Below are 25,681 nucleotides of genomic sequence, written 5' to 3' on the forward strand. Positions count from 1 at the left end.
ACAAACGTACATATGTACATTATACTTGTTTAATTTTGTTTAATTCTATATGCATCTTCATGTATAAGACAAATATTTTTAACAAATAAGTATTCTGTTGGATTTTGTTGATCAGTACAGAACTTAAAGTTATAACTTTTTTAATAAGTGAAGCAAATAATTAATAATTTAAGGCAAAATTTTATACTCACAACAATTAAAATAATTTTGTTGTGTTACGTAAAAAGAAAAGGAATAAAAATTTTATTGATGAAGAAATGGTAACGTTTTTCGAGAAGTCACCAGAAAATTCTATTACAGACTTTTCTTCTGGCTCTGATGACAATTATGAACCTAGCAAGAGTTCAGCATCTGAAACGGGTGAAGCGGAACCAGAAAAACTTACAGTTTTATAGACTAAACGTTTGATAATGAAACCATTACATCTACATCACCGGAAACACTACTCGAAAAAATTTTGTAAAGTACTAATCTAAGTGAAAATGTAAAAAAGCAATAAAAAAAATTAAAAAAAAAAAGAATTCAAAGCAAAAGAACGTTACAACGGAATTTGCAACTGCCAACACAATTGCGTTGAAAAATTTCCTTAAGATGCAAGAATTAATAGTAATAATTCATATTGAAAGCTGGGTGATTATGGAAAGAAAAGATTATTTCTAAAACATACTTTCACACACAAAGTATATACAAGAAAACGACCGCGAATGTCTCGAAAAAATTTTACGCCTTGTTATACATTGTATGGTAAAACCGTTTGCAAAAAAGCTTAACTTAAGCATTATAAAATACACATAAAAGTTGGCTAGCATACTTATAAAAGAATCTTTAATACAAAATTTAATAACTCGTTTCATGTGCGCAATATGAAAACATGATCAATCAATCTTAGTTAGAAACATTCAGTAGCATTTTATCAAAACTTGGCAACAAATTAATTTTTAAAACTAAGTTTCAAAATTTCAAGTAGAAATAATGTACATTTGAATTATCTTTTATGTTAATATTATTTATTTTTGTTTACGACTTTTCATGTTACATTAATATCGATAAAAATACCTGTTTATATTTTCATACGTTGAGTTAAAGTATGTAATGTTAATTTTGTTTCTCAAATTATATTAATTTTTTACAAAATAAAATAACGTATAAATAAAAATGAAATGGTGTATACCATACAAAAAAATTAAAATGAAACAGTGTATAACTTTCTTCATACAATTTCTACCAAAAATAAAATAGTGTAAGAAGTACCAAGAAATTTCAAACCTCTAATTTTCTAAGATCTACAAAAATTTATTTAATCAAATTTATGCAAATAAACTATTTATTCCCCCAAAAATGTTTAACATAACTTTTCAGGATAGTCAAAGATGGCAACCGGAAGATTTTAGATTCGAAACTTCATTTTTATTTTGCAAAAAACTTCAAACGCGATTTACTCAAAACTATACCTTTTTTTATACACTGTTTTATTTCTCAGCCGACGATATATCCACATATATATACACGGACGTGTATGTAACATAAAATATTGATAGTGGGCCGCATTTAATAAAACCATATTTCTCGTTATCGGTTAAATAAAATAAAAATAAGCAAAAACAAAAAAAAAATTCATGGCCAGAAAATTCATTTCAGCGAGCTCTTAAAGATTATTCTCGGCAATTTTTTTAAATATATAAGTACATATGTACATAATATTATGCTTTTAAATAATGATAGAACCTAAATGCAACACAACTATACCACCCACACGTTTAATTTTTATAATTATTTCGATGATAAATGTACGTACAATTATTCATACTTACATATTATGTATAATGTAATAAAAATGTAAAATATTTGCAACTACTTATTGGTGAATGGCTTGTTTTAAATTTAATATGATTTTATGCAAAACATTTCTCAGCCCTTGTTTTCTAAATGAATTTTATTTAAATAAAAAGGCGTTCAGAAAATGAAATTGCTTTTTTTTTTTTTGTAATTTTAATATAAGCTAGAGATAACATTAGCCAAATGTTTACGTATAAATGTCACATACATATATTTCTAGTTATTTAATTGGAAATTATCTTAATTTTGATATTTTATATGGGAGTACAATAATATCGTAAATGTGCGTTAAATATTGCTCTAACTACACATTGTTAGTACATTTATATTATAGATAAGGATAGAAAACAAAAAAAATAAACCAAAATTGGTTGGGTCAAACCAATGGTTTGTAATGTAGCACTTTCTCTGCAACAAGTGAAAATATTGCTTTTAAAAACCATCTACTACATTATTAAAATTGCTTTCATTCATATACGGAAATATTCAAAGATTGCATTTTAGGATCAGGCAAAAACAAAAATTGAGAGGCGTTAACATAATGCTCGAATTTATGGGTTAATTGTTGTGTTAATAAAATGATAATATAATATTTTTTAATGGAATGGTAATAACCCTTGGCTTTATTCACTTATAGCCAAGGGTTAGTGCCATTCAATTCAGCAATTTGGAAAAGGTTTCAGTTTCGTAAATAAGTATATGGTGTTCCAAAAATTCAAATTTAACTATTTTTTAAAAGATGCTTAAATTTCTGACTCCTACAGCCTGCAGTATAGAAGAAAAACGGCCATTTTGTTTTTTTAAGGTTAAAATATGATATGTTGTGGCGGAAGAAGCCGATCAATACTTTTTTACGTTTGAAAAATGCTTATCGTTTCGCTGCAATAAAAAGTTAGAAAATGCATTTTTGGAGTTTGGATAAAAATTATTTCTATCTTCAAGGATGTAGAAATTTTATAAACGGGTCCACGGACAAACGGACAGAGTAAAACTAATTAGCACTTTTTTCCAAATTTTTTTTTGGAAAAGTACTAAAAACGGATTTTTTTTTATAATTTTGATTTGAAATTAAAGTAGAAATTTAAATATTTTTTTTTTTGTGGTATTTTGGTTCGTGTATAAATTTGTTTTTGATAAAAATTCCAAAATTGTTAATCTATGTTCAACTTGTCGATAATATACAATATTTTACATAATCTATTTTAGATACACTACTTATGTACAGTGCACAATCATACACGTATACATATGTATGTATGTATATATTCACGAGTAAATAGAAAATTTTTGATTTAAAAAACATTTTTAAAATTGTTCAGCTTATTTTTGGTTTTATATTAATTAGCTTATTTACATATTTAGAAAGTATGCATTAAATAATCTTTTTTTCCAGGAAATATTACAATTTTATGGTAAGCAAATTTAAGGATAATATTTATTTTAGTAATCTAACTTAGCATATACTTATAACAATATGTAGCCATTATCAACAAATTTTAACAGGAAATTTATTAAAATTAATAATAATTGTTAGAAAAATTATTAAGAATTTTAATATTAAAAAATAATTAAGCAGTTGATTGTATTTAATATTATAGGCTTAAAATAAAAAAATTATTAATGGAAATATTAATTAAAGCTATACTTATAGGGACGTTTCAAAAATTATTTTGTAAAATTCAGAAAAATTGAAAAGACATTTCATTATAGATTGATTATGAATGGTTTTTGGGGTTGCTAGAAATCTATAGAGATTCTGGCGATATACTTACATACTTATATGATAAAGTTTACAAAGTTAATATGAATGTAAGATATACAAGAATAATTTTCGCTTTTCCATTAGAAATTAGATTTGTTTTTCAAATTACCCATAAGTATTTACAATTAGAAATAAAAATATTTAAATAAATTATCATTAAATAGGTACATAATTTAAAAATGTTGGTATTTTTTTTTCCATTACTGATATGATTTATTAAGAGACTACACAATTAAAAAGAATAGAAAATTTTAATAAATCACTAAAAATCTATAAATTGCCGATTATTAGTTCTCATTAGAAAATTATATTCAAGTTTCGTGTTAATTAGCAATTTGTTATAATGTTCATTAAGAATAATAAAATATACGTGTACGTGTAAACTTATTTATGTTTATTTTACTAACGTACATACACTTCCTTATTAGGAAAACTTGTAAGCAAGAATGTACTAATCGACAAATTTATATTTATTTTAAATGTTAAATATTTAATAAGTATTATTAATTTTTTTTTAATATTCTCTAAAATTAATTGAACAGTGTTTCATGTGGGAATGCTATTTGTTATAATCTAAAAGTAAAAACTAGTTAATAATTTAAAATATTAAGCCGCTGACGTTTATTTTTCATATACTTACAGAAATGTTAAGTTATTTACAATCTACAGAAATAAATATAAAATTATATTCCCTACATGTACATACATAAGTATGTATATGTATATGGGCTGATAGTTGACGGTGGTATATAAGTAACTATACTGTTACATCGCATAGAGTGTTTCATTTCATAAAATATGTCCTTTCATTTTTATTTCTAATTAAATACAAATATTTCGTGGATTTCACGTAGATTTCAAATAAATAAAAAGCAAATTTATACATATTTAAATATACATATTTAAATTCAATTACTTAATTACTTTAAATAATTAAAGTAACTAAGAGAAATTTCTAAAAAACTAATTACTAACTTATTACTACTAGCAACTACCGATTTATTGTCTATACTTATATCTATGAAAGTATGTATGTATGTACTTTCTTTTACAATAGCATTATGTATGAATATGTACATATGTATACGTACTTTAATATATAAGTATAAGAGTATAAATATATTTTGCAAATTTTTTATCTAAATAAGGTTTTGCGACAATAAGTACTTTGTACTTGTATTATACGTGTCAAAAACGTTAAAAATTAAAAATGAGTAAAAATTATATGATGTAAGTACATATACTATAGATATATACATATCAACATATGGAAATGCCGGTTTAAGTAAAGTACACATATATGTACATACATACATATTAAGTTCTGTAATTTTAAAATGGCAGAAATATATGAAAAAGCATTGACCTTAAGTAATTAATGTTTAAAAAAATTAGTAAGTAATGATTGTTATATAATTTTTATTCCTTATTACTTGGATATTATTGTTTTTTAAATGATAAATTAAATTAATGTGCATGAAACAGTAAAGAAGTGTAATAAGTAATTTGCCATTAAGATTAGTAGATTTCATATTTTTAACAGTTATTGAGTACTTATACGTAAGTATGTATAACAATTATTGTAATAAAATAATTAATAAAATACTTACATCTACTATGTAGTATATATAATTCATTGTAAATTATATTTTAAGTGTATGTGTATGTATATAAATTTTATTTAATGTCCGAATTTTTTTTTTCGAGAATTTTTCACTTTATCGAGAATTTTATTTAAAAATAAAAATTAATCAAAAATAACACTTCTTTAATTTTAATTTTAATTTTAATACAAAAAAAATATAAAATTTAATTAAACACATTGAAGTTAAGTAACAATATTGTTTTGTGTTTATACATACATACATACATATACGTACATATACACATCTGTATACGCCCAATAAAAATTATATTGATAAAAGAGTATAGCTAAGCTAGATATTTTTTTTGTTTATTGGTTTTGATTTTTATTTTTTTTCTTTCGTTTTCTAGTTGATTGATTGATTTGTGTGTTTTGTTGTATTGTGACTATAATTTTAATATCTAAAATAAAAACAAAAAAAATTTTGTTTTATGAATATTTAATTTTCTTTTCTACAATATAAATATGGTTTATTCGTTAGTATCTTAGAACACGAGTAATAAATTTTTTCGATAATTATTTATTTATTAGTTTTAACATAATTATATTATTGTTGTTGTATGGTAGATAAGCGTGTGTATATATACTTATCTAATAAAAATGTATACGTACGCATATACACTAACAATTATGTAATATATAATTGTGTGTATGTACTTAGATATAAATTATTTATTTATTCTTCTTCTTTTTGTTTTGTTTTATTGCAATTTCATTATTATAATTTTTGTTTTTTGCTACGATACACAGAGGAAAATGACATCATCCGGAAGAAAAAAGTAACAATAATAATAATAAGGTATACGCGGGGTGAGGCAAATACAGAGTAAATACAGTGAAGCTATAAAAAAAGAAAATACAAAATAAAAGCAGCAGAACAAAAAAACAAAAAATATTGCGAAAAATTAATACAAAAAAAAATCTATGTGAACCTTTATATTTTACTTCAATGAAAAATTTTTATATGTAAGTAAACTGTAAAATTATTTACATATGCATGTACATATGCATACATATGTATACATATAAAAAATGTGTATAGAAATAATCATATTGTATTCTGTTGCAAATTGGTACAGAAATGTGGTGTAGGCGATTTCCTTTCCGTTTTTTTTTCTCCTTTTTTTTTATTACATGTAGAATGTATGTGATTATAAAATGTAAAAATGTAAGAAGGGTGTAAGCATCATGATGGATAAATATTGTATCTATATAATAATGTAAAACTAAAAAATAATATTTTATAAAGCATTTTACGAAGATAAAGAAGAGGATATTTCATATCTAAAGAATTTTATTCATGTGCCATAATAATATTATACTTAATTCATGTAAGTACACAGTATTATTTGCTGTAATATATCCATAATGTATGTATATGCATAAATATTCATATACTTATATACTTGCATATGTAAAAATTGCTGTTAAAAATATATTGTTTAGCAGAAGAATGCATCAAGTAATAATTATTATTTTTTTGTTTTAATATTATTATAATATCCGGATTTTCTATATTCATACATACATATATGTATATATACAAGAAATTGTAAAAGATACATATTGTAAATGAATCATTTGAAATGAAAAAAAACAATATTCAAAATAGAAAATAAATTCATAATGCAAGTATTTACATACACGCATAACAATTACATATTTTATTTTAAAAAATTGAAATTGAACAAAAATTCTTTGTTATAATTATGGAATACACAAAATTTGATAGATATAGATGGAGGGGAAATGACGGTTTGAAAATCAAAAATCGGGTGACATATGGTATAAGTACATAATTCTACTTACATGTATTATAAAATCTACATGATACTTGTGTAAATTTTTTTATTTAATATTTTTAAAGAATAAAGAAATTTTAAATAAAAACTTTATGAAAAATTTGAAAATCCGCTATTTGCTTATATACATATTTACGCATATAAAATACCTATAAAATATTCATTTGATCTTTGAAAAACTTTATGTCTAAGCGCATACAAAAATTATCGTACTTGTATATACTTTACGCATGTTAGGAATATATTTATATATGTATACGTCAATATTGTAGACATGACATACATAAATATTGTGGGACAGTTAAGACTTTGTACTTGTTAAAAATTTTAATTTTGTTTTGGCAATAACGCTTTAAATTAATAATTCCATACAATGAAAATGGAACAATCTTCAAAATGAAAGAATCCCTTCCAGACTTTTTAGTGTATTTTTACTAATTAACATTAATATTTGTTTAAATATTGTAGCTATTCTAGTAAGTATACATAATTAATTTGTTTAGTATTTTGATAAACTTAATATATGAAATCAGCTGTGCTGTTAATTTAAAATTTTAATATAATGAAAATATTTGGTATATTAACATTTTTGTATTATAATAATTTTTTAACATTATTAACAATTTTAGCAAAAACAAGTAAGTAAATATAAGTAAGTACTTACTTACTTACTTAAGTAATCAAGTAATATATAAAATATACATTATCAATATTTGTAGATAAAAATGATAACTGATTATAGGAACTAAAATTGTTGTCTATACTTAGTTGTTTCATAATTTATTTTGTTTACAAATAAGTAAAATAAATACTTTTACAAAATGCTCATATAGAACGTTTGCGTTTATTTGAAAATATTTGTAGTTTTTGTATTAAAAAAAGAATTTAGAAAGAAAGCAATAAGTAATTGATAATTTATTTAATATACTAGTATTTATTAACTTTATAGTCAGAAAATAATAAAATTTCTGATAGTTATACATTTAACATTATTCATAAAATTTGTAATAATGTGTGGTTTTTCAAAACTTTGTGGTCAATTTCAATTTTTCTAAAAATTTTAAAGGAAAACAAAATGCATACTTAATTGTACATACTTATAAAATATTTAAGTATTTTGTTGATACCCATCCCCGAAGATTATAACAATGTCAATTAAATATTCCGATATTTTTAATTATCAAATAAGTGCATAATATAAGTATTTATCAACTCCACGATATGGATGTATATCTACAGTTATATATACATATATATACGATATAATTTATCTATATATATCATCGATATATACCTATATATATTTGAATATAAAATTATTTATTTATCAATTATAAAACTATTATATAGCATTATGTAATTAATATTAATGATCATTTAAAGTAAAAGTTAACATGTTATAAACCATGACTATATAATAACAATTTATGGTCTATACATGAACGCAAATTAGATTTTTGAATTCTTAATAATTTTTAAATAAAAATTTTTCTTAGAAAAGTATTTTGAGTTCATGTAGCTTATGATTTAATATAACTACTAAGCAATCGTAAATATGATAAAGATTTAGTTAAACAATTAAAAAAATAATTCAATTAAGTTTTTTATTATATTATAACTAAAGATTATTGTTATTACTGAACACGTGTGTAAAATATAAAAAATATTGCTTACTCACTTTAAATTTTTTGAGAAAATTAGAAAAAAAAAATAATATAGGTATAATGTAGGTATAGGTACCTATAATACTTATTTACGTTATATTCTGGTTTAAAATTACTCACATATTAAATAATAAATTATAGAAATTTATTTTTAAGTGTAAGAGAATTTAATTAGACAATTACTTATATATTTGTTTTTTAAGTTTATTTATAATTAAATTTTCGGTATATTCTTAGCACAATTGCTTAAATCATTATAATAAACTTCAGAGACAATAATATAAGTACATAAGTAAGTAATAATAATAAAATTTACTTTAAAAAAAATTAAAATTTACTATAACTTAGCAGGTATATTAGTACCAATTGTAATGATGTCATATAATACTAATGTCGGCAAATTAATTTTCGAAAAAAAAAATAAACAAATTTATAAATAATCGTAAAAAATTTTCCAGAATCTATGACTCTCTAACACTATTAAGTATAATTACTATTATATAAATGATATTAACTAATTTGAATTTTGCTTATAAGTGTAATAAAACTTACCGGTTAACAATACACAGTCTTTTTTATTTCTTGTTATAATTTTTATATTTAAAATGACGTCACAACCTATTAATTTCAATATAAAATAAAAAAAAATTATTATTTTTTCTTCTCTTATTTTACTTTTTTGATTTCTTTTTTTTTTGTAATTCACATTTTAATATATGATATTTTGATTACACACATTATTATGCACATATGTATGTATGTATGTATGTAATATTTATTATAAAATTTTATACCTATTAATAAATTAAACATTATTATTAAATATTTTATTAATTTATGTAATTAATTTTGTCGTATTACGGTATTTAAGTGTGTATATTTAAAATTTGTTATTATTACAATATAATTCGAGGAATTCTGGTAATTTTTTTAATATCGTCAACAAAACAATTCTACGACCTCATATAGGTAGGCATACACATTCAAAGATAATAAATATTCGTATGTATGTCTGTATGTATGCATATTTGTATTAAAACTGGATTATTAAATTAATATGTAAGTAAATAAAAAGTTAACAGATATTGTACATACCCACATACAAATTTTATAAGACTTTTTATTTTATTTTTATTTAAATAATATTTTTTTTTTTTAGGTTTTTTGCCCAAAACTTCTTATCAATAAAAAATACAAAGGTTATCAAAATAAATGTACGTACATTCTTTTTTTTTCTGTGAACTTCTTTTTCACTTTTATATCTTATTGTTGGTTTTTGGTTTTTATTTTTTACTTTTTGATTTTGTTATTTTATTTCCTGATAACAGACTAATTATAGAAATTTTTATTAGAAGTTAATTAATTAAACAAATACATATAAAGCATATGCGATGTGTGTGCCTATATGTCGCGTTTATAGAATATAAATATATATGTATGTATGTATTTGTAATAATTATTTTTTTTTTCTGTTTTTGAAACAGATGAAATATATTTACATATGTAACTTTAGCAAAACAATTCAAAAAAAAAATTGAAAATTTCATGCAACTTTTTTCTGAAATGTTTGTAAATTTTTTCAAATTAAGTACCTGTTTACATATATATAGATGTGCATGCACTAATAATGTACATATACATATATTATGTATATGAAAAATAATTTTTTACAAAATTTTGAATTATCTAAATATTTTTTTTTTATTAAGTTTCAATACAAATGATATTAAAATTGTTATTATTATTTAATTTCTGTTCTTATTATTCAAATACTAATATTAAATTAAAAAAAAAATTAAAAATTTTAAATTTTTTCTTAACACAACGATTATGACTAATCGAAATGTCTTGAGAATTAATTAAGTAAAAAATCTACAAAGTAAGTAAGCAAATATGCATAACACCTTAACACATTTTTTTTTTGTATTTTTTTATTTTTCTTTTGTCATAACACAATAATACTTTTTTTTTTCTTTACACATGTCCACAAATATGTATGTATATATGTATGTATGTATGTATAATTAAATTATAAAAACACATATTATTATACATATATTATTTTGCTCAAAATTATTTTTTTATCGTATTTTAATAAATTAATACGGTATTGTGTTGTGATTATACTGTGAATCAACAAAATATAAAAAAACAAAAATTTTTGCTATTATTTACCATTAATTTTTTTCTTCTTCTTTTTTTTTCTTATTAAAATTATTTACTAAATATTAATGCAACAAAAATCAATTTATATTGCTATATTTTTTAGTAACTTGAGGTATTCATCAAAAACGAAAAAATAAAATTTATTTTACATATAGAAAAATATCTGTACAACAAAAAATGAATAATCCATGTATGAATAATTATTATTGGTATATATGTATGTACGTATTTATTTATACAGGTACATAATATTATAATTTTTTTTATATTTAAAAAGTAAAAACAAAAATAATACGAAAAAAAAATAACTAAACAAAAAAAAAAGTGTATATTATATTTAATTTAAACTACTACACATAACAACGAAACAACGGACCCGACCCGACAGCAATCAAATGAATGAATCGCGTGCTAATGCTATATTAACACTAAAACGATTGACTGAATGATGAATTTTATGGCGATTTTTTATTTTTTTGTTTTGTTTTTTTTTTTTTGTTGTGTAGTTGTGTTATATTTATATTTTAAATTTATAAAGATACTGAAGAGCTGAATAAGTTAATTATGTATATTCATAGTCAGGGGTCCCAACTATATACTAGTAGAATTTCTTTTTTTTTTTTGCGTTTGCCAATCTTTGAAAGGTTAAAGGTCTTTAATAAAAATTTTATATTTTGTTCAACAATGTCAAGTTGTTCAAATTACTGGCAGTAATGTTTTCCCGCCAATTGAACAGAAATTAAACTGGCAACTAGAAATATTTCAGTAAATTAGTTAATATATTTGTTCATAGCAATTTATTGTTATCACAACTTTCTTATCGATAACCAGTCTATATAAACAATCAGTTAATTAAGCATATCACTTAGCTAGAAATAAAATTTTTCGTTTCATACACATATGTATATAAAATAAATATAAAAAAATCTCAAAAAATAATAATAAATGTCTTAGTAAATATTAAAGATAAAAAACATTACCTCAATGAGTACAAATTTCTGTTCTGAAAATTGTACTCATTTTCAAAGAAATATTGTTAATTGTTCAATAGTGGAAGTCACAATGCAGTATATGTTCCAAAATAAATAAATACTTCGCTATTCTGTTAAATTATTTTTACTCTAAATTTTCTTCCTTTCACTTTCTTTATTTTTCCTACTTACTTGCTTACTTAAATCAACTTACTAAATATTTTTAAAGTTGGAGCCTCTGCTCACTGCAAAGCTACTACAGTCTACACCGTACACGTACCCTCTTTTTCAATCAAATAAACCACCGTTAACGTCGTATGAGTGTAGTATTATATTATTCTCTCTTAATACAAAAGAAAAGCAGAAGAAGAAGAAAAATATTCTCTTTTATCCTCATAATTTTCTCTCCATTTATTTTTTTTGTTCAGTTTTTTTTTGATAATACAAAATACAGTACTGGTAAATTACATTACAATATTATGGTAATGGTATATGATTTTATTTTTTCTAAATTTTTCTAATTTTTAATTTAATGGAATCATACTGTAAGTATTCTAGTAGTAGAATTTAAAAAAAATTTAACATAAATATTTGACTATAGAATTCTTTTAATAATTATGTATAATAAAATCTACAAACTTATCTTAAATATAAAAATAAATAATTTATGTATGTTATGAAAGAAATCCACAAAATAGCACTTCGCTTCAAGTAATAAAAGTAGTTGCTAATACAGCAAATAAAAGTAGTTGACCAAAAAATAAAAATCTAATCTAGAGTAAAAATCAATTTGATCGTAAATCGTAGCATAATCAGTGCTTAGTTCAAAAAAATTTATTTACCTATGTATGTACAAATGTGTGTACGTATGCATGTTTAAAAAGTTATTTTTTGTCAGAAACAATATTACAAAATTTCAGGCAGTCCAATAACACAAACATATATAAATATTTATATTTCATATAGTAAAAGTGTTATGTGTACTAATATCTTCATTGAAAAGTTGAATGAGCTTAGCGTATATGTCCTTAATTATATTAAGTACGTATAACAACTTATAAAAGACCTAAGGCGAATTTATCACAGTATTATATTTTAATATTCAAATTAATGCAGGTACGCCTTACACTGTGTCAATTTTGTTAGTTCATAATTAATAATAATAAATTTTTTACAGTTATTACAGTTATTCAGTTATACTAAAATAATAAATTAAAAAAACAGTACTAGAGAAACCAGCAATTTAGACTTATAATTTTCTCTGTGAATACATGGATTGGATATGAAAGGAGAAAGAAATAAAAGTGACAGTATTTTTTTTAAATATTAAAGAGAATTTTGTTTTCGTTTATATTAAATTTGTGAGTCTCTTTTTTGAATGTGTGTAAGTGTGTTGTGTTTGTGTATTCAAATTTAAACTTTATTAAAAATAATATTGTTATACTATTTGTTGTGAACATGTATAAGCAGTGTTTCTAAAAATGTAATAAAATGTCGCACACTATTGAGCAATACCATATAATATCTTTTGACTCGCTCCAAACAAATACTGCGAATACAAATCTTTTTATACATTATAATATTATTATATTTTGTTATAAAAGAATGTGGAGGGTGCAAGTGCGAGGAATCGCAAAAAAAAAAGTGAAAATTATTTGTTTCTTTACCACGATAATAAGAAAGAAACAAAAAAAATTTTTTTTTCCTTTTTATTATTTAAAACTTATTATGTATACTTTTTTCCCGTTTTTATCAGTGTATTCCATTATCATATCCATATAAAGCAATCTTAAATAACAGTAGTGGAAATAAAATTTATTGTGTGTTGATTTTAAGTTATTTTTTTGGTTAAGCTTAATTTGATGGTGATGAATCATAAAAAAAAATAAAATATTTTGTAATTTGTTTTGAATTTTTGCATTCCGGTTAATCGAGTTTAATCAACAATTTTGTGATTGCTGACGATTGTATATTACTTTTCATAAATTGTATACTAAAATTAGAAATAAATTTAAAATGTTTTTAAAGAGTCACACTTGAATATAAAGCTTTTTACATACATACAAACATACATACATATTTAAAATTTAAAATTTAATTGTTTATTCGTTTTTTTGCAAAATGAATTCTGGTTAATAAATTATTTTAATAAAACGTTTTAAAAATAGCTGAAATTAATAATAATTTTAAAAAAATTTCAAATATAATTGTTAAACAAAGTTGAACTACTAGTTATCGATAGGTTTATGTGCATATAATATTTTAAAAAAGTCTTGTGGTCGCATCAAATTTCACATGTCAGTTTTTCACCTAAATGCATTTCCGAATACAATAGATACAAGCAAATAATTTTTATCAATATTTTAGTAGAGGGTTGTTTGTCAATCTATCGATCTGTGTATATTCATATCTCAAGTTTCGACTTAATTGATTTGAATGAATATTCACATTTCTTCATTTAATAAATTGATCAACTTTTGTAGTATCAAAAAGGATAGGGCAAAAATATTGCAAAAATTTTTATATTTATTTTAGACATGGTTTTGTATCATTTAGGTACTAATATTTTTTTTTTTCATAACATCTCAAATATTCAAAAGCACAGTAAGGTATGTACAGTATAGATATGGAAATATTTAGAAATTTTCTTAAATTTTAATAATTTAATATAATAATGAATAATAATTTCTTTTTAAATTATATTAATAATTTTATCTTACAAATAGCAACCATAAGTTCATAAATGAGTATCGTATATATGTAAGATTTTTGTGTACTATTTGTGATATAATTATTTTCCGTATTATTTTAAGCTCTTGATTGGTATTATGTAAGACTTAGATATAATTCAACGATCATTACAACTTTATATATCTAATAATGTAAAAACTTCAAGATTTGTTTTTGTATAAGTATATGTACATACACACAAAAATTAAATAAAATTATCAGTTCGAGTAATTGCACATTTTTTTATTGGAAGTGAATAATTTTGATTGCATTGTACTTACAATGTATAAATTGCTATTTCTCTGAATTTTTGTTGAGAATTTTAAGAGTTTTATCGATAGACTTATAATAATCGTATATACTTTAACATAATATTTCTATGCATATATAAGGTAATTTCATTCTTAGTGAACTTTAAAATACCATCTATAATATTTACACTTACGAGTACTCAAAATTGTTATATTCAGCTAGCGTAGTTTACTGTTCAAGAGATTTCGAGATGATTGGACTTATCCTCTGAGGTACTGAAATTAACAATTTTTGCTAAACGTCAAAAATTGTAATGATTACAAAAAATGATTACAATTGTAACATTAAGTTATTTATGAATGGAAGTTATTTATAATTGTATTCGACATACATACATACATATGTGTACTATTTCATTTTATCGAATATAATAACAAGTTATAATATCTTACTGCTACTTTTACTCATCGATATATTATAGAAAATTTCAATCTTAAATTTAAAATTTTCAATATTCGTATATGTACAAACATAAGTACTTACAATATATTGGAGTTTTTTATGAATACGAATATTTCATTGTTATAATATTGTTAAAAATAAATAATTTAATTAGTTTGTTTATTATAACTAATAATTTTTTTTTTGTTTTTTAAAAATGATTCATTTTTCCCAAAAATTGGCATTCATGATGAATCAGTTTTTATTTCCCCCACTGTCTGGTTTCTTTTAATAAGAATATTTTACTCGTATACCAACGTATGCGTATGTAAATAACCTAAAGTTAAGAATATATATATATATACATGTATTAGTACTTATGTACGAGTATATACAAATGTATACCTAAATTAATGAATAATAATAATAATAAAATAACCATTTAATCGAATTTATGTGAATTCGAAAGGAAATAAAAACAAAAAGAGAAAAAAAAAAGAATAATAAACGAGAATGAAAACACTTTTGGGTCCCTGCTTAGCATTCATAAATAGCCTAAAAGGAAATTATTCTTAAATCATTTGATGAGATTTATACATACATATGTAAGTATATGTATGACTTTATAATAATATATATATAATTATAAATTGTTATACAGTAAGTATACAATATAAATAAATATTAAATACGTTATTGTAATTAATATACATATGTATATACATGTATATTGTGCTATAAATATATTAAATGCATTTCATAAAGAAATTATTCAAAAAATAAAAGAAAACAATAACAACAACTTACACAAAAAAAAAAAAGGAAAAAACGATAATCTTTTATTTCATTCACACAATCTCTTTTCCTGATAAAAATCACAATGTGTTCAAGTTCACCCTCAATTTTTACGCACCGTATTCATTGATATTATACTGTATGTATATATACACAGGCACACATATTATATACTCGTATAATATAATATGTGTGTATATATGTATGTATGTATATTTCTTTACCACAATTTAATCTAAAAGTATAATTATGTTATATTTATTAACAAAATTCACTTTTTGACAGTATTAATGTAGATTTTTTTGTTTTTCTTTTCTTATATGTATGTATGTTTTGCATGCTATGCCGGCGATTATACAAAATTGTTTTTTGCCTATTTATGCGGGCTCATACACCAGTTCCAACAGTATACCATCATTATCAACATCATTTTATTTCATTTTTATAATACTAAATTTCTTATAATTTTAATAACATTATTGATAAGAGAATTTCCTGATATTTTATTTTATTATTATCGTGGAGGATAATAATTATTCTTATATATTGTTTATGACTAACCAAATGAAATAGGAATTAAGAAATTAGAATTTATGTACAATTTTAACATTTAGCATTTTTATATTATTGTAGCTTTTAAATCTTTTGTATCAAAAATTATATTCATTGTTAAGATTTTTTATGTTTTTTTCTCATATTTTATGTATGTGAGAATGTCCATATTTGACTTATTTGAGAAATTTTTATGTAACGGTATATGTACTTGTATGTAATACTATAGAACAAAATTAAATAAATATATATAAAATATAAAGAATAATTACTGAAGTGAAAGTTATAGTACAGGCCATTATGAATTAAAGACTTTCTTTAGCATGATGGCATTTAAATATACATAGAATAGTATTAAATTCGAACATTAAAATTATGTTCACTGAATGGGCATTTTTATTTTGTATTTACATATATGTACATTTTTGGCATTAACCTATTTTCTTATAATTTTTTCATAGAACTGAAAATAAATTTACGTGGGGCTTTCTACTCATGCCCTATCATTAATAAGATATCTTTAATTTTGTTTATTAATATTTGTAATAAATTTCAATGTCAATTAATAATTAGCCAAAATTCGTAAATACTTTGAAATAAATAAAGTTTAAAATTAAAAAAATTATTTTTGGAGCTAATGCGAAAGTGTTTTAAAACTAAACTGAGTTTGTATAATTTTGAGAAACACAAGAGTGTTTTTCTAACTTCAATTTGAAAATTTTAGAACTGTTCGAATTTAATAAAATTTTATGGGATCATTATGATCAATGTGAATATTATAAATTAATTCAAATAGTTTTGACTTAGTGGTATTGACTTGCTTTGCTTTAATGTACGTAAACTGATTTCCGTATAGAATAGAAATTTATTTGCAGTTTGAATTTTTAATAAATCACCATAAATTTTATTCAAATTTATTTCAATATTTCTGTAATTTTATTTAGATTTGTAACATTAAATACTATGCTTGATTTAAGAATAGTTATTATTTTTTTGGAATACTTTTGGATCAAGTAAATAAATATTTTTGAATTCAATAGTGTTTTTAATGATAATTTTCAAATTTCTTTAATTGTTCCCTAAAGGACCAATTAACTTTCTATAAATCATAAATGTATGGTATAATAATAATTCTTAGGTAATTTTGGTTTTCATTACAAGTAATTTCTTTAACAATAATATTTTACTATTGAAATACTATTGATATTTCTTTCGAATTCTTATATTTTTAAAATTTTTAATAGGAAATAATTCTTAGTCCTTATTTACTAGTTGTTATTATTGTAAAACAAAATGAAATTCTTATAGGTACGTATAACAATATATTTCTACTGAATTTTATAATTAAATTTAAATGATCTTTTGAAGGAAAAAATCAAAATATTTTTGAGTTCATCTTGTAAGTATGTAGATGAAATTAAGATCCCAAACTTTTAATTCTAAACTAATATTATAAATGATTGTACATATTTAATCATAATGTAGTCACGATTTTAATATTAAATATCACAGAAAATAAAAATTTTATTAATAAATTAAAAACATATTTTTATTTTTTTTTTAATTTCTTTTATAACAATTAAATAAGCACTTAAATATTTTCACAATTCCCTAGATATTTCATTTTGTGCGTAAAAATTGATAAATCCTTCAAAATTTTTTTATTATCAATATGACGTTACGGTATATATGATAAGATATATATATATGTATGTATGTATGTTTTGTACATTTACATTTACATTAATTTAGAAAAATTGCGTTGGTTTTGTTTTTTTGATGGTTGATTCTAATTAAATATCAACTGAATATCAATATTATTCTTACTTATGAAAAAAGAACAAAAAAAAAACAACGAAAACAACATCGAAGCACAAGGATCAAAATATTCCGCCCACGTATTGTCGTCATCATTATTCAGCAATTAAAAAACAAAAATAAAAAACAAACCATCAACGTTCCATGTTTGTGGTTTTTTGTTTTTAACTTGTACTCTGTTATCAATTGAAATTTTTTTTTTTTTTTTGCAAAAATTTTTTATGATATGAAAGCATTTAACATTCGGTCTCTGAATGAAATTCACATGATACTGGCATTTTACTTTGTTCAACGTATTGAAACCGTTAAATATCATTTAAATGTTCCCTTTCCTATAATATTTTTTTTCTCGCTCTCTTTAATAGTTTTTCCAACAGGAATGTGCAGATCAGTTACTTTGTCGTATTCATAAATACTCGTTACTTCACTAAACAATATCCGCTACATTTTACTCATTACCAAATTAATCCATAAAACTATTTTTAAGACTCTGACATGATTCAAAAACGTATTCCTAGCTTTAGAAAAAGAACATCAATTTGCGAAAAAAAAAATTGAAAAGTAAAGCCGCCCGACTTTGCCCGAACAATAGGGTAAAAATAAAAAAATATGTGCTATACTTTTTGAGACATTTTTGATTTTTTGTTGTTTTATTTCAGTTTTTTTACAGGATCGGGTAGCATGTTTTTTGAATTAAGCCGATAGGGGCTATGGTTATAAGAGCATATTGAAGTTCTTTATAAAAAGTATACCAGTAATACATTTTTTGAATTACATATAAATATAATGTTAATTTGACATTAATACTATTCGAACTAAATTAAATTTTTTTGTTTTACTAACAAGTAGTTAATATTCGCATTTCACTATTAATGAACTTCAAGATGGTATAAAACGAATTGTAAGTGTTGAACATGTTGAAAAATATAAATTGGTGGATAGAAAATAAAATTTGTATGATTTTAATGATCACATTTATAATGTTATACACAATAATTTTTTTAATGTTAGTAATCCCTGTTTAGATTTTTATTAAATTAAATTATAATATTATAATATTTTCAAGATTTACTAAAAATTAAACTAAACTATAAAATTCATAATTAATTTTAATTTTATTAAAGGTGGACAATAATGAACGTCACTTTAAGCAAATAGGAATATGACTAAGTTATACGTCAAAAAAACTAATTAATACGAGTATGCAGATAAATTTTTTTTCGGTATATCTATTTAATTATATTTTCACCTCAAATGACAATTATTGATGATTTGATTGAAACAAATACGAGTACTATTGCCAATCAAACAATAACTGTTCGTTAAATAGAGATTTTCTTTGTAGGAAGAGTTTGTTATGATATTTACGAGTATGTGTATATACTTAAATATCTTATTGCATTATGTATGATGTTTATATTTGTGTAACGTATAAATCTGGAATTTACTGCATGCTATTTGTATGCAATACATTATAATTTATATATAAATACTTTTTAATACAAGTATTTTGTAATGTGTGTGCTAGTTATTAAATTAAATATAAGAAATCAAAATAAGTGAATAATTTTCTGAATATACTCGTAGCAACGTATAATGAAAGTGTATTATATTACTTAAAATAAATTAGAGAGTATATACTAATGTAGTATATTATTTAAAAACTGCGTGTGTTTGATACACATATATTATATTACTTATAAGGTTAATTTATGTACATATGTGTGTTGTTCATTTAATTTTTTTTAATAAAATTTCATCTTTTTTAATTCTGTTATTTAGTAAATGAAATCAACTACATATTTTTTTATGAACACCATTGGTATATACTAAATATAATATACATATATATATATATATATATTTGCATGTATCTATAGCTCCTGTAATGTTACAATTTATAAAATACATATAGAAATATGTACAAAATTTATATATATAATATTATTATACTAATAAAAAAAATGCTCTATATTATATTACATATATGTATAAATGAATTTTATTAAGAGAGAATACGCCTTATTACAAATTAAATTTATATTTCCCTACTGAACTTCATTCAACCTCTATCACCATCATTTTTCTTGTAATAGCTTTCAAATATGTTATTATAGTACATTTAAGTATAAGAAGGTATGAAATGTATGTATATGCGTATAATGTATATACGAACATACAAAATATAAGAAATAAGCGAAAAAAATTTGAACAACAATAACAAAAATCTTTTTCATAAAAAAAAATTTTTTTTTTTTTCTTCAAGTGCTTTTGGGAGTAAGTACATAATATAAAAAATATGTATATAATATGTATATATATATAAATTTGAGAATATATAATATAATGTGTTTCTATTCAAACGCCCGTCATCAGCATCTTATTAAATACATTTTAAATTTATGTTTTTTAAGAGTTACTGCGATGGTTCGTTACTAGCTGGTATAAGATTTCGAAAATGTTTTACAATTTTTTTTATTTTTTCAAGTATAATGGGTTTTTCAATATAAAATTTTTTATGTATGTATGTATGTAGGTACTTTTAAAATTTTTAAAATATTTATTTGATAATAATAACCTTCAATATATTTTTAATAACGGATTTTGTTAAAAAATTCTGCAATAAGATCGCTATGTAAATGTCATACTTTTATTTCTTTAATTCTAGAGCAAAATGTACATTATTTTTTTTTGTATGGATGCATGTATATAAAAGAATTCAAATGGTTTGCATGTTGTATTTAAGTTTTTGTTTAAAAGAGTCCCCGAGTTTCATGAAAATATTTCTGCAATAATTTTTTCAAGTAGAAATCGAGTTAATGTTAAATTTTAGAGCTGCTATTTTTGGTACTTCATGATATAGAATTCAATTATTTTACAAGTTTTACATCAACTGTTTAAGCGACTTTTCCGAATTTAATTATATGTGGAAAATGGTGCAAAATCAAGTGTAAAGATTTCAACATGTTCGCCAGTGGGTAAATAAAATGAAAAGTGTATATATAATGTTATTCGATAAAAAATACTTGATCAAGTGCAATTCATTTCAGTTTATATTCGGATTCAATCATTCGGACTAATTTATTTTGACAAACTTGTAAATGGTTTGTTTGAAGCAATGAATTACAAATTTGATTCAAAATTACATAAGTGCTAATAATATGATTCATCTAATTTCAAATTGTATACCATTGCATATACATAGTCACATTTAATTACAAAAAAAAAATTCTTGAACATCCTGTATATTAAAAATCATCTAACCATAATCGTATACTCACATATTATATATGAACATATTTTAATAGAAATGAAAAAAGAAAAGAAAAATACCACGTCTTTTATAAATATAGTTCAAAAAGTTTTACCGTCGTCGACACGTATTCAATGCTGACAAATATCCCACGAGAATAGTTAGTTTGATTTTTTTTTGCTCCTTATATCAAATGAAAACAAAATATATATATGTATGTATATGTACAGGAAATTTTTTTCTTGAATAAAAAGATTCAATTGTAACGCAATCCCATAGAAATGTATCAGAATCTTTAAGAAAAAAATCTTTCTTTTTTTTTTGATAGATCCTTGTATTTCTCCTTGTAGGTTTTTATACATACATATATGCATTTAGAGAATAACTATGTGTTAATAGCACATTCTAATATTACATTCTATATTGGAAGTGAAATGAAAAAAAAATTTATATACTCGCAAATTGAAATTTTATATATTTTTTTTAAACCCTACATCTTAGGGAACATGAAGTATGTTAACTTCGATATGGAATTTGTAACCAGGTTAAGGAGTACTCTGCAGTATATGAACATATAAATTATCATTAATGCAGTATATGAACATATATATATTAAACATATTTGATCAACATAAATAGTCCGTTTATACGTTTGTCCGTTCGTCTTCGGAACGAAAAGAGCAAATGCCATGAAACTTTGTAAAATAGTTTCTTTTTTTTGCCAAGGACGCTGTAATTGAAATTGTACTGATTCGAATAATGATTTTGCTTATACAACTCTACCAGAAAATTTTGTATTTATTTGAAAAAGTTGCAAACAAATAAAATTGCATAAAATTTTGTAATACTTAATGTGCCAGATTATATTTTAGATATTAGCTATTGCTTTTAATGAAAGGCAGTCTCAAATATCTCTTATTCAACCCGAATATATAATTTTAAATGTATGTTTCAAAATTTAGTTTTTGTAATCAAATTGCCGTAGTGTATAGCTTGTAGGGTATAATTCATCCGGTTAAGATAGACTAAAACATTATTACTTGTTTTTCTTTTATTTTCCCATTTTTCAAACTTTTAACTATTACTTTAGAATTTTTGAAAATGGTATATGATTAAAACCGGAAGTATATAATTTCCTTTAAATATCTTATTGAAGAATACAATACTAAAATGTACATTATAAGTTTGACAAATTTATAACAAAGGTTATACACAACAAATGAGGATAAAATAATGATAAGGTCAAATTTTGAAATTAAAAGTTAGAAATAATTTCGAAAATTGTTGTATGGACAACACATTCATATACACCATTAATATCTAGGTTATTATTGGCCAAGATTCAAGAATAAATATTCTGAAATTTTTCTAGAAATTTTGTGGCAATAGAAGCAACAACTTAATATCATATAATTACTGAAAATCAACTTAATAATTATATAAAATTCACAATTAAACTGATTTATAGAAAATTTTAATATTGCAGCTTGCATATGTTTGGGAATGAAATTTTAATAATATATTCTTATTAAAATTTCATTCCCAAACATAATGTTCTTAATGAGTATCGGAAATGAAAATTTTAATTACTACAAAAATTTAAAATATTTTTATATGTAGATGAGGAAAAATATGAAAGTCTTATATAATCACTATTAAATGCTCAAAAGCATTATTCTCTTGCTCAAGCATTAACATTTGATAAAATATTAGGGTTTGCAATTTCATCCGAAGCATAACGCAGAATAAATTTTTCAAGAATAATTAAATAATTTGGGATTCAGTATTAAAAGAATTGCATATATTAGTGTTCTTTTAAAAATATAGTCGCTTTGTAAACAAATTGTCGGATATTAAATTCAAAGATCTTTTATCTTGGTAATTATAGAAGAAAATTAAATATGAAATAACCATTTTCACTTAAAAAACACATTCTTCTTTGATTCCAAGCTATTAAGATTAGCTAAATTTATCTATATACATATATAATATGGTTCTGAATGCATTATTTTCAAAAGGAGCTTAATAACAAAACAAAAAAAAAGAACCAAAATAATTTCTTTTAATTTTAAAATATCATAAGATTTTTAAATCCTTCCTTCAAAACTTTTTATATATACACTTTCAATAGAAAAGAAAACAGGATTAAACACTCAGAGAAAAAAAAGAGTTATTCAAATTTTCTTTTATCTTTTCTCTTAAAAATAATAAAGGGGTCAAATAGCGTTTATAAAATATTTTTTTTTTTTTCAAATTATTTTTATCTCTAAAAAATTAATAAATCAGGTTACCATTTTATTTAAATACTATTTTTAAAAAAACATAATACGACTATTGATTAAAGGATAAAATAATAAGACTCAAGAAAATTTAAGTTTTCTTATCTGTATTTATACAGGATTGCCAGAGACACACCTGAAGCTTTTATAATGGAAACTCTATATAGGATTAGTTTATTTTTGACGATTGTGCTTTGGAATTAATTTTAAAACAAAAATTAGAAAAAAAACGCTCATTTGTATTGCAAAAATTTCACAAATCGTTTTTATTTAAATATTTCATAGCGAGTAAATGGCAATAGTTTACGAACATTTTAACGTTTAGCTAACGAACAAGTGAATTTGTAAAAATCAAAATGTTTTAAGGGCTAATAAAAATACTATTACAAATTTAATGCTTATTTTTAAAACATTAGAGAACTTGTCTCGCTATGGTCCAGCGCAGTCTTGATTGATTTTTGTATTGTACCATACACCGGGTTCATAACTGGTGTTGAAACTATCGGGCTTGATTTCTTGGATTTTTTTTTGAAATAAAATTCTTCGTGTGAAGAAGGAAGGAGAAGGGACAGGGGAGGAAGTCGGATGTATAAGGGCTGTTTTCCCTATGATTTTTTTTGTTAGGAAAATATAATAGAATTATGTGTTAGATAAATGTTCGTAACAGCTGTTGAAATTGAAGCAATGTGTTGTTAGGAATTTTTTTTCTCAATCAATAGACCTATATAACTGTAATGTTTATGGTTGATGTTAGATTAACCATTTTCAGCAAAACTGAAAATTTTTCAAAGTTTTCTATTTTTTTTATTTAAAAATTTTGGTGCCCACATCATCCTCTACACAACTTTGGCAAACATAATTTGTCTAATGTCACATGTGTCGTTGAGAGTTAAAATATAATTTGTTCCGGCTATTCATTTTTAAAAATAAAAATTGGATCCCTGCACATTTTTCATATTTCATATTAAAGAATTCTTTAATAAAGATTTATAAATTTGTCACCTTTATTTTAGTATTAATACTGGCATTAGTATAAATATTTAAATGCATTTAAACTATAAGGACCAATAATAAAAAAAATAAAATCTTCTAATATCACACAATGTGCGAAAGCCAGGAATAAAGAAAGAAATAAATTTTTAAAATAAATGAAATTTGTGGTTTTTCATTTAAATTTATTTCAAATATTTTTGAAGTCAAAAACTAAAATAAAAATATAAAAATTTCTTTTATAAATTATGTGATATAATCTTATTTAAAATAATTATGCAAGTATACATTTTCAAAAGCAAAGCGGAAATTGAAAATTAAAGATGCGTTTTTAAAAGGCAATTAAGGAAATTTATATAACATAGGTCTTAAAAACTTCTGCTACATAAGATACCAAAAACAAAGTAAAAAAAAATAGATTTAAAGGCAGCATGTTAAAACACCTACACGCATCTTCAAATTTGTTATACAAGAATTTTCATCTACATAAAATGTTTGTGTATGTATGTGGAATGTAAAATAATTCTCTTAAATCCACTTTTCTAAAAGGGTTCTTAAAAAGTTTAATTCCATTTTTGTTTGGCATGTTATTGAAAATGATTTTAACATTTTAAAACTTTTTACTTTTCCTTTTCTTTCTTAAAATGTTAAAAAGATGATATTTTTAGTGAAAATCCGATTAATGAGTATATAAAATGGGTGAAATTTATAAAGATCTTGAAAAT

General features: G+C 22.3%; 1 protein-coding gene across 6 annotated transcripts in view; it reads right to left on the minus strand.

Moving 5' to 3' along the window:
• LOC129615802 (protein alan shepard) overlaps positions 1–25,681 on the minus strand; it is a 117,437-nt gene that overhangs the window by 31,498 nt on the left and 60,258 nt on the right. The window contains exons 1-2 of one of the 6 annotated variants that reach the window (XM_055531178.1): positions 9,262–9,308; positions 5,209–5,644 (exon numbers count right to left, since the gene is read on the minus strand). The exons of 4 other annotated variants lie outside the window; for them this stretch is intronic. In XM_055531178.1, coding sequence (XP_055387153.1) covers positions 5,209–5,235 — 27 coding nt within the window. In that variant the 5' untranslated portion in view covers positions 5,236–5,644; positions 9,262–9,308. Of the gene's footprint in view, positions 1–5,208; positions 5,645–9,261; positions 9,328–25,681 lie in introns of those variants that run through there. One more of the 6 variants, XM_055531180.1, reaches the window with a different exon arrangement.

This window comes from Condylostylus longicornis, unplaced genomic scaffold, assembly GCF_029603195.1.
Source record: "Condylostylus longicornis isolate FDR11 unplaced genomic scaffold, ASM2960319v2 ptg000148l, whole genome shotgun sequence".
NCBI classification, from domain to species: Eukaryota; Metazoa; Arthropoda; class Insecta; order Diptera; family Dolichopodidae; genus Condylostylus; species Condylostylus longicornis.